Here is an 11,246-nt window from a genome sequence, read left to right as displayed (position 1 = left end):
GCTCAGACTGATTTTCTGTCTCTCTCGCACGCATTCTTTGTCGTGTCGTTTAATATTAGCGGCGTCTGCCGGAGGAGGCCATACTGACTTAGTATCGGTATAACTGTAGAGTTGCGGTGTCCGCAGCAACTCACAACGTTCCCCCTCGTTTACTCTTACATTGGCCAAAATTTACATAAATTAAAAGTTACTTTATTATACGTTATTCGTGACGAAAATGATGATATTATTTTCGTGTTGATTTGTTATAAGGATATTGAAAGCGATATTGAATACAGACAAATTAAAATTTTTCTCTGAATATTACTGTGTCGTTCTTTCTGACACTTGTGTCTGTAAGCAGTGCAAATACGATCATGACCGTGACTCTGCTCAGTCCTTCTAGACTCATTATTTTTCTGAATGTAGACATTAAGTAAACCGACACGACAGTAAATCATATAGCTTGCTAATAGTCACAATAGGCAAAATAGCCAGTCTAGCGAAATAAAATTAAATTTTAAAATGTAAATATATATGGTATATACACCTCTGGCCCAAAAAATAAGTACATCGTGTCGTGCTATTTTTTTATGGAATAGCTCGAATTTTTCTAAAAGTATGAATGCCAATTGTTTATATTTGGAAAGGTTCAGTCTTGCCAAATATTTAAATCAAAAATTAAAGTGGGGAACCATTTTTTATAAAAATTTTATTATAGCCAGAATCAAGAAAACAATTTCATTCTTTCTCGCTCTGTCTCTCTCTAACACACAGGTTTCATGGTCGGTTTAGCCAACGAAAATCTTGGTCATCCACAAATCTCGAGACTATTAAAGCAAGAGTAACAAAATTTGGTATCCGCACTTCTGTTAGATCTCACTATAAAACGTATATCTCAAAATTTCGCCCCACCCCCTTCCGCCCCCACAGAGGACGAAAATCTATTGTATCCACAATTGAGGATACGAGAAAACTAAAACGCAGATTCATAGATAATGACCATATCTATCAGATTGCTGAATCTGGATCAGATCAGATCATTTTTATAGCCAACAGAACAAATCAATTTGCAGTGGACGAGCGCCCGACGTCACGGTTTGACTGATTTTCTGTCTCTCTCGCACGCACTCTTTGTCGTGTCGCAGCAACTCACAACGTTCCCCCTCGTTTTGATATTATTTTATATCAAAAACGACTCGCAAAAGGCTCGTAAACGATATCGCAAAAGGCTCATAAATGATATCGTAAAAGGCCCGTTCCTATTTTGTTCCGTAATAAAAAATATTTTTAATTTTTAATATGACATGAATTTAATATTAATATTGAATATTGAAGATATATGTATGTATTATTTAATCTGGCCTTCCGCTCTTGAGCATACTGAAAATATTTTTGTGTTGTGTGGTCAAAATCGTGATCGTCGAGCGCAAGCTTCTGTTTAAATGCTTTTTGGAGTCTGTCCCACGCCAGAGAAAAACTTCGCCACATCATCGCTTATTTACTCAAAAAATGTAAACAATTCCTTACCAAGTTCTTGAAAGCGTGCTCTTCTTTAAGATAATCTTCAAATTCTTAAAAGCCCTCTAGACTGGCCAGTGGTGAACGTGGCACTGTCAATTTTACCATGTTGGGCTCTCCGCACTCTCGAGCTTTTATTGATGCGACTTCACTACGCAACGAAATAAGTTCCGCCCCCTTATTTCAAATAAGTCTATTGAGCATGAAAATGTTTCAATGCATTACCATAATTATTGGACCGATTATTTGGAGCCGTATTAGATATGTCTGAAAATATATTAAACGAAAGCGCAAGGTAAAGCCGAAGGAAAGTCACTCAAAATGTTACCTGTTATTTGAGTATTTTCCGCTACCATTTCCTCAAAATTAAAATCGTATTGGTAAGCCACTTTTAAAAATCTAAAATTATTCAATTAAAGGAAAGTAAATGTGATTTCCACAATCTTCAAAATGAAATGTTTTTTCTGATATTTTTCTATATCATGTTGCGATGTGGTCGAGTCGAAATATAGTACTTTTGAATAGAAAATGCCCACATAGGTAGAGTTTATGGGAGAAGTAAACTATGCTTCTAACCAACTACTAGTTGGCTATGACAAATTTTATTTTTTATTTCATGTTTAATGTTTAGAGTTCAACAATGTACAGTTAAATTTCTCCAATGAGTAGTTCGAATTTATCACCATATTTTTAAGATGGCCCAGAAAGTTTTCGAACGTATATGAGCTTATGGTCTGTAGAGAACCATATTGAATGGTTTGTTTGCTTAAATGTGTTAAGCAATCAAAATTAAAAGTGAGCATTGCGTTCATATAGAAAGACGGAACTTGACTTACAAATTATCCAGCAAGCTGGATGCAGAGAATTTGCGTGACACAATATTCTTTGCGTAGAAGAAGTCTTATCGCTAAGCTTAGCAGTAAAAAATGATTATACAAGCCGGTATCTAAAATGCCTTTTAATGCTATTGGTCCAGTATATAATAAAAACGTTCGAAACTCAGTGGCTTTAAATCGGTCGAGATTATCTAGAGATCTAACTTCTCTATTGAATTCCCTAGATAAAAACTTTTTAAGAGTCATAAGTTTATTATTAAGGGAAGCTATGGAGTCCCGTTTCAAAGAAAATGTATGACGTTTTGCTCTTACTAAAGTCCCTAGGACCGTTTTTATGACGTAAAGACAAACTACGTGCATGTAGTCTAAGGGAAACTGATTTACCATATTCATTGGCATATTATCAAGAACATGTTTGCCTTGGATGTTGTGGTTTCAGGTTGAATACGATTTCGGAAGCTATCATTGGTTCGGGGTAGGTTAATTGATTTCTTGAAACTTTGACGGTTACAGAAAGTTTCCCCTTTCTGAATGCATTAGTTGCAGGAATAAAAACCCGAACGATATTTCACAGCCAATATAAAAGCGCGGGCTGGCGCATCGCATATGATTGCTCTCATAGATATTCGGAAACACATATTTTGAAACATCATCCCTTCCTTTATCAATTCTCCTTACTCGTAGACAAATTCTTGCAAATAAAGAAATTACCTGCAAATATTCCAGCTACCAAAACTGGCTTTGTGCCATTGACGTTAATCAAAATGAGACATGCTTGCATTCTAGAACTTTTACATAGCGGAAGACCGTCTACATTAATATTTAAACTTATATTCGAAGATAAATAATTAAATTTCGTAAGGAAATCTGTTAAAGAGTTTTTAAATATTAACCAAGGCATTGCCTGCCATAGTGCTGACATTATTTGCAGACAGCCACCTAGTTAACCGATTAAGTCAGTTCAACTGGAATGTTCAGTAAATGGAAATTTATTACTATCGCAAAGTAATGCATTTTGTTGGAGTTCGGGTTCCGAAATATTCAATTTAACCTCAAAATCGCCAGTAGCTCTTTGCACATGTCGAGCCTCTCCGATATATGTTCGGCTTTTTCTTTTGTAAGACATTTATTTCTTTTATTAATAACGTACTTACCTATGGTAGAAGTTTCTATTAAATTCGTAAGAGATTGTAGAGATTTTTAACTTAGTACTGCACAATTCGACGAAAATAATTGAAATGCCAGCGCAAGGAACGCAGGCTTTATTTGAACTTGTTTCTAATGCTGGAAACATGTAGAAAAAGAAAAATACGAATGACTTCTCGACCACTAATCTAAGGAGCATTGCCGGACTGAAGGCACATGAAGGCTTGCTGCTTTTATTTTTGACTCGCTTGCGAGCTCGTTTGCGAGAGTTTTGCGACGCATAGCCATACGCTCGTACACAAGCTAGTTTGCGAGCATTTTGCGGGACTCTCGCAAAAGGCACGTTTGTTTGTTTGCTGAGTAGTTCTCTTAGTAAGTTAAGTACTAATTTTGCTCTCATATTAGTCTAACAGGGGCAGCGCCCCTCGGTCGTTTGGGCGGGAGGAGAGGAGAACTGCACTTTGCCTGGGATCCGCGCGTAACAGCCTTCTACTGGTGTCACACGGGCCACTTAATGGTGCAGTAACTGCATAGCCACTTCAAAGATGCAGTCAGTGCATATCATCGTTCAAATATAATGTTCAAATCTTTGTTTTTGGATTCTTTTCCTGGCTATTGATGATGATCAAAAATATTTATTCTTTATGAGGCCGGAAACGCTTCGTTTTTGGTGTTACACGCATCCACCACTAATCTTATATATCCATATACTCTTAAAGTATCTGGTATAAAAAATCAATGTTGTGTCATCACAGGAAAACGGATCTGATGTGCTTAAAAATATACTGCGCTCCACTGTTTTTTCTCGGCGGACCATTGTGCGGGAATCAAATTCATACTGTATTGCTTACAAATTGGAAGCGGAGAGTGCCAAAATGCAATAGTTTTTTGTGTAACCATATATAAAGCTATCTTTCTCAGATCCCAAATGAGAAACAATGAAATAACTAAGAATAAAAGGAGAGCCGCGGCCCTTGTCGCGTCTCACAATGTTCCCGCTTGTTGTATTACTGCATTTTGAAACTACTTTAGTCATAGACTAATTATAAAATGTTTACTTTTAATATTGTAGATAGAAGTTTACTACATAGGATTTAAATGTCGAAAACAAAAGATTACAATATAAAAAAAGCGGGACGTGGCTTTCATCTGGAGGAAAAGCTACAAAAAGACAATAAAATTCAAGGAGCTGTTGAAAGCTTTGATTTAAGCCTGGATGCTTTAGAGACTGACCTGAAAATAGCTCTCTCAGCGCACAGATCGCCACATATGACCTTAGACGAACAAATCGAATTGGACAGTTATTTGGTATACTTAACCACCACATTATATTGGATGTATTTAAAGTTACAGGGCTCAGATGTGTCTAAGGTAAAGTTATAATATTTAGTACGTATATTTAATAACTTAAGATATTGAATTTATGGTTTCAGCATGGTATAATACATGATTTGGGTCGCGCAAAGGAAATCCTGGCTAGAAGCAAGGAATTAAATACCTCACTCGAAGCTCCTCGCTTAGATATGCCAGCTACCAAGCGATTTATTGCTGCTGGAATGCATACACGTTTTGTGGACATGGGGGCGTTATGGTCACTGAAGAACAATACAAAAGGAGTCTTTTGGACGTTGACAATAGTAAAATAGACAAATAATTGTTTATACAAATAAATGGCTGCACAAATGGAACATTTTGGGTTTATATACGAACATGTGTGAACATATGTTCTGGTTTTTTTTTTACTCTTACATTGGCCAAAATTTACATAAATTAAAAGTTACTTTATTATACGTTATTCGTGACGAAAATGATGATATTATTTTCGTGTTGATTTGTTATAAGGATATTGAAAGCGATATTGAATACAGACAAATTAAAATTTTTCTCTGAATATTACTGTGTCGTTCTTTCTGACACTTGTGTCTGTAAGCAGTGCAAATACGATCATGACCGTGACTCTGCTCAGTCCCTTCTAGACTCATTATTTTTCTGAATGTAGACATTAAGTAAACCGACACGACAGTAAATCATATAGCTTGCTAATAGTCACAATAGGCAAAATAGCCAGTCTAGCGAAATAAAATTAAAATTTTAAAATGTAAATATATATGGTATATACACCTCTGGCCCAAAAAATAAGTACATCGGTGTCGTGCTATTTTTTTATGGAATAGCTCGAATTTTTCTAAAAGTATGAATGCCAATTGTTTATATTTGGAAAGGTTTCAGTCTTGCCAAATATTTAAATCAAAAATTAAAGTGGGGAACCATTTTTATAAAAATTTTATTATAGCCAGAATCAAGAAAACAATTTCATTCTTTCTCGCTCTGTCTCTCTCTAACACACAGGTTTCATGGTCGGTTTAGCCAACGAAAATCTTGGTCATCCACAAATCTCAGAGACTATTAAAGCAAGAGTAACAAAATTTGGTATCCGCACTTCTGTTAGATCTCACTATAAAACGTATATCTCAAAATTTCGCCCCACCCCCTTCCGCCCCCACAGAGGACGAAAATCTATTGTATCCACAATATTGAGGATACGAGAAAACTAAAAACGCAGATTCATAGATAATGACCATATCTATCAGATTGCTGAATCTGGATCAGATCAGATCATTTTTATAGCCAACAGGAGCAAATCAATTTGCAGTGGATACGCAGCGCCCGACGTCACGGTCAGACTGATTTTCTGTCTCTCTCGCACGCACTCTTTGTCGTCGCAGCAACTCACAACGTTCCCCCTCGTTTTGATATTATTTTATATCAAAAACGACTCGCAAAAGGCTCGCAAACGATATCGCAAAAGGCTCATAAATGATATCGTAAAAGGCCCGTTCCTATTTTGTTCCGTAATAAAAAATATTTTTAATTTTTAATATGACATGAATTTAATATATTAATATTGAATATTGAAGATATATGTATGTATTATTTAATCTGGCCTTCCGCTCTTGAGCATACTGAAAATATTTTTGTGTTGTGTGGTCAAAATCGTGATCGTCGAGCGCAAGCTTCTGTTTAAATGCTTTTTGGAGTCTGTCCCACGCCAGGAGAAAAACTTCGCCACATCATCGCTTATATTTACTCAAAAAATGTAAACAATTCCTTACCAAGTTCTTGAAAGCGTGCTCTTCTTTAAGATAATCTTCAAATTCTTAAAAGCCTAGCCTCTAGACTGGCCAGTGGTGAACGTGGCACTGTCAATTTTACCATGTTGGGCTCTCCGCACTCTCGAGCTTTTATTGATGCGACTTCACTACGCAACGAAATAAGTTCCGCCCCCTTATTTTAAATAAGTCTATTGAGCATGAAAATGTTTCAATGCATTACCATAATTATTGGACCGATTATTTGGAGCCGTATTAGATATGTCTGAAAATATATTAAAACGAAAGCGCAAGGTAAAGCCGAAGGAAAGTCACTCAAAATGTTACCTGTTATTTGAGTATTTTCCGCTACCATTTCCTCAAAATTAAAATCGTATTGGTAAGCCACTTTTAAAAATCTAAAATTATTCAATTAAAGGAAAGTAAATGTGATTTCCACAATCTTCAAAATGAAATGTTTTTTCTGATATTTTTCTATATCATGTCGAGTCGAAATATAGTACTTTTGAATAGAAAATGCCCACATAGGTAGAGTTTATGGGAGAAGTAAAGTATGCTTCTAGACCAACTACTAGTTGGCTATGACAAATTTTATTTTTTATTTCATGTTTAATGTTTAGAGTTCAACAATGTACAGTTAAATTTCTCCAATGAGTAGTTCGAATTTATCACCATATTTTAAGATGGCCCAGAAAGTTTTCGAACGTATATGAGCTTATGGTCTGTAGAGAACCATATTGAATGGTTTGTTTGCTTAAATGTGTTAAGCAATCAAAATTAAAAGTGAGCATTGCGTTCATATAGAAAGACGGAACTTGACTTACAAAATTATCCAGCAAGCTGGATGCAGGAGAATTTTGCGTGACACAATATTCTTTGCGTAGAAGAAGTCTTATCGCTAAGCTTAGCAGTAAAAAATGATTATACAAGCCGGTATCTAAAATGCCTTTTAATGCTATTGGTCCAGTATATAATAAAAACGTTCGAAACTCAGTGGCTTTAAATCGGTCGAGATTATCTAGAGATCTAACTTCTCTATTGAATTCCCTAGATAAAAACTTTTTAAGAGTCATAAGTTTATTATTAAGGGAAGCTATGGAGTCCCGTTTCAAAGAAAACGGAAAGTTTCCCTTTCTGAATGCATTAGTTGCAGGAATAAAAACCCGAACGATATTTCACAGCCAATATAAAAGCGCGGGCTGGCGCATCGCATATGATTGCTCTCATAGATATTCGGAAACACATATTTTGAAACATCATCCCTTCCTTTATCAATTCTCCTTACTCGTAGACAAATTCTTGCAAATAAAGAAATTACCTGCAAATATTCCAGCTACCAAAACTGGCTTTGTGCCATTGACGTTAATCAAAATGAGACATGCTTGCATTCTAGAACTTTTACATAGCGGAAGACCGTCTACATTAATATTTAAACTTATATTCGAAGATAAATAATTAAATTTCGTAAGGAAATCTGTTAAAGAGTTTTTAAATATTAACCAAGGCATTGCCTGCCATAGTGCTGACATTATTTGCAGACAGCCACCGAGTTAACCGATTAAGTCAGTTCAACTGGAATGTTCAGTAAATGGAAATTTATTACTATCGCAAAGTAATGCATTTTGTTGGAGTTCGGGTTCCGAAATATTCAATTTAACCTCAAAATCGCCAGTAGCTCTTTGCACATGTCGAGCCTCTCCGATATATGTTCGGCTTTTTCTTTTGTAAGACATTTTATTTCTTTTATTAATAACGTACTTACCTATGGTAGAAGTTTCTATTAAATTCGTAAGAGATTGTAGAGATTTTTAACTTAGTACTGCACAATTCGACGAAAATAATTGAAATGCCAGCGCAAGGAACCCAGGCTTTATTTGAACTTGTTTCTAATGCTGGAAACATGTAGAAAAAGAAAAATACGAATGACTTCTCGACCACTAATCTAAGGAGCATTGCCGGACTGAAGGCACATGAAGGCTTGCTGCTTTTATTTTTGACTCGCTTGCGAGCTCGTTTGCGAGAGTTTTGCGACGCATAGCCATACGCTCGTACACAAGCTAGTTTGCGAGCATTTTGCGGGACTCTCGCAAAAGGCACGTTTGTTTGTTTTCTGAGTAGTTCTCTTAGTAAGTTAAGTACTAATTTTGCTCTCATATTAGTCTAACAGGGGCAGCGCCCCTCGGTCGTTTGGGCGGGAGGAGAGGAGAACTGCACTTTGCCTGGGATCCGCGCGTAACAGCCTTCTACTGGTGTCACACGGGCCACTTAATGGTGCAGTAACTGCATAGCCACTTCAAAGATGCAGTCAGTGCATATCATCGTTCAAATATAATGTTCAAATCTTCGTTTTTGGATTCTTTTCCTGGCTATTGATGATGATCAAAAATATTTATTCTTTATGAGGCCGGAAACGCTTCGTTTTTGGTGTTACACGCATCCACCACTAATCTTATATATCCATATACTCTTAAAGTATCTGGTATAAAAAATCAATGTTGTGTCATCACAGGAAAACGGATCTGATGTGCTTAAAAATATACTGCGCTCCACTGTTTTTTCTCGGCGGACCATTGTGCGGGAATCAAATTCATACTGTATTGCTTACAAATTGGAAGCGGAAAGTGCCAAAATGCAATAGTTTTTTGTGTAACCATATATAAAGCAATCTTTCTCAGATCCCAAATGAGAAACAATGAAATAACTAAGAATAAAAGGAGAGCCGCGGCCCTTGTCGCGTCTCACAATGTTCCCGCTTGTTGTATTACTGCATTTTTGAAAACTACTTTAGTCATAGACTAATTATAAAATGTTTACTTTTAATATTGTAGATAGAAGTTTACTACATAGGATTTAAATGTCGAAAACAAAAGATTACAATATAAAAAAAGCGGGACGTGGCTTTCATCTGGAGGAAAAGCTACAAAAAGACAATAAAATTCAAGGAGCTGTTGAAAGCTTTGATTTAAGCCTGGATGCTTTAGAGACTGACCTGAAAATAGCTCTCTCAGCGCACAGATCGCCACATATGACCTTAGACGAACAAATCGAATTGGACAGTTATTTGGTATACTTAACCACCACATTATATTGGATGTATTTAAAGTTACAGGGCTCAGATGTGTCTAAGGTAAAGTTATAATATTTAGTACGTATATTTAATAACTTAAGATATTGAATTTATGGTTTCAGCATGGTATAATACATGATTTGGGTCGCGCAAAGGAAATCCTGGCTAGAAGCAAGGAATTAAATACCTCACTCGAAGCTCCTCGCTTAGATATGCCAGCTACCAAGCGATTTATTGCTGCTGGAATGCATACACGTTTTGTGGACATGGGGGGCGTTATGGTCACTGAAGAACAATACAAAAGGAGTCTTTTGGACGTTGACAATAGTAAAATAGACAAATAATTGTTTATACAAAATAAATGGCTGCACAAATGGAACATTTTGGGTTTATATACGAACATGTGTGAACATATGTTCTGGTTTTTTTTTTTACTCTTACATTGGCCAAAATTTACATAAATTAAAAGTTACTTTATTATACGTTATTCGTGACGAAAATGATGATATTATTTTCGTGTTGATTTGTTATAAGGATATTGAAAGCGATATTGAATACAGACAAATTAAAATTTTTCTCTGAATATTACTGTGTCGTTCTTTCTGACACTTGTGTCTGTAAGCAGTGCAAATACGATCATGACCGTGACTCTGCTCAGTCCCTTCTAGACTCATTATTTTTCTGAATGTAGACATTAAGTAAACCGACACGACAGTAAATCATATAGCTTGCTAATAGTCACAATAGGCAAAATAGCCAGTCTAGCGAAATAAAATTAAAATTTTAAATGTAAATATATATGGTATATACACCTCTGGCCCAAAAAATAAGTACATCGGTGTCGTGCTATTTTTTTATGGAATAGCTCGAATTTTTCTAAAAGTATGAATGCCAATTGTTTATATTTGGAAAGGTTTCAGTCTTGCCAAATATTTAAATCAAAAGTTAAAGTGGGGAACCATTTTTATAAAAATTTTATTATAGCCAGAATCATGTCTCTCTCTAACACACAGGTTTCAAGGTCGGTTTAGCCAACGAAAATCTTGGTCATCCACAAATCTCAGAGACTATTAAAGCAAGAGTAACAAAATTTGGTATCCGCACTTCTGTTAGATCTCACTATAAAACGTATATCTCAAAATTTCGCCCCACCCCCTTCCGCCCCCACAGAGGACGAAAATCTATTGTATCCACAATATTGAGGATACGAGAAAACTAAAAACGCAGATTCATAGATAATGACCATATCTATCAGATTGCTGAATCTGGATCAGATCAGATCATTTTTATAGCCAACAGGAACAAATCAATTTGCAGTGGATACGCAGCGCCCGACGTCACGGTCAGACTGATTTTCTGTCTCTCTCGCACGCACTCTTTGTCGTGTCGCAGCAACTCACAACGTTCCCCCTCGTTTTGATATTATTTTATATCAAAAACGACTCGCAAAAGGCTCGCAAACGATATCGCAAAAGGCTCATAAATGATATCGTAAAAGGCCCGTTCCTATTTTGTTCCGTAATAAAAATATTTTTAATTTTTAATATGACATGAATTTAATATATTAATATTGAATATTGAAGATAT

General features: G+C 35.9%; 2 protein-coding genes across 2 annotated transcripts; both read left to right on the top strand.

Annotated features, from left to right (window-relative positions):
- The first annotated feature begins 4,565 nt into the window (after positions 1-4,565).
- Positions 4,566-5,128, top strand: LOC113566760. The gene is made up of 2 exons (XM_026993795.1): positions 4,566-4,853; positions 4,916-5,128. The coding sequence occupies exons 1-2, from the start codon at positions 4,581-4,583 to the stop codon at positions 5,126-5,128; spliced, it is 486 nt and encodes a 161-aa protein (XP_026849596.1). The 5' UTR covers positions 4,566-4,580.
- A 4,302-nt stretch (positions 5,129-9,430) lies between these two features.
- On the top strand, positions 9,431-10,056 carry LOC113566762. Its single transcript, XM_026993797.1, has 2 exons — positions 9,431-9,719; positions 9,782-10,056. Exons 1-2 carry the CDS (start codon positions 9,447-9,449, stop codon positions 10,001-10,003), a joined length of 495 nt encoding a protein of 164 aa, XP_026849598.1. The 5' UTR covers positions 9,431-9,446; the 3' UTR covers positions 10,004-10,056.
- Positions 10,057-11,246: the final 1,190 nt, after the last annotated feature.

Source organism: Drosophila persimilis, unplaced genomic scaffold (genome assembly GCF_003286085.1).
Source record: "Drosophila persimilis strain 14011-0111.01,24,50 unplaced genomic scaffold, DperRS2 tig00000895-arrow-arrow-pilon, whole genome shotgun sequence".
Classification (NCBI taxonomy): Eukaryota; Metazoa; Arthropoda; class Insecta; order Diptera; family Drosophilidae; genus Drosophila; species Drosophila persimilis.
This window is presented reverse-complemented; position numbering and strand designations above follow the sequence as displayed.

What these genes read in the sequence shown, in the direction of transcription:
- LOC113566760 (XM_026993795.1), top strand. Translation starts at nt 4,581, where the DNA reads ATGTCGAAAACAAAAGATTACAATATAAAAAAAGCGGGACGTGGCTTT. An exon ending in AGGGCTCAGATGTGTCTAAG is followed by an intron (nt 4,854 to 4,915) that starts GTAAAGTTATAA and finishes TTATGGTTTCAG; the next exon opens with CATGGTATAATACATGATTT.
- LOC113566762 (XM_026993797.1), top strand. Translation starts at nt 9,447, where the DNA reads ATGTCGAAAACAAAAGATTACAATATAAAAAAAGCGGGACGTGGCTTT. An exon ending in AGGGCTCAGATGTGTCTAAG is followed by an intron (nt 9,720 to 9,781) that starts GTAAAGTTATAA and finishes TTATGGTTTCAG; the next exon opens with CATGGTATAATACATGATTT.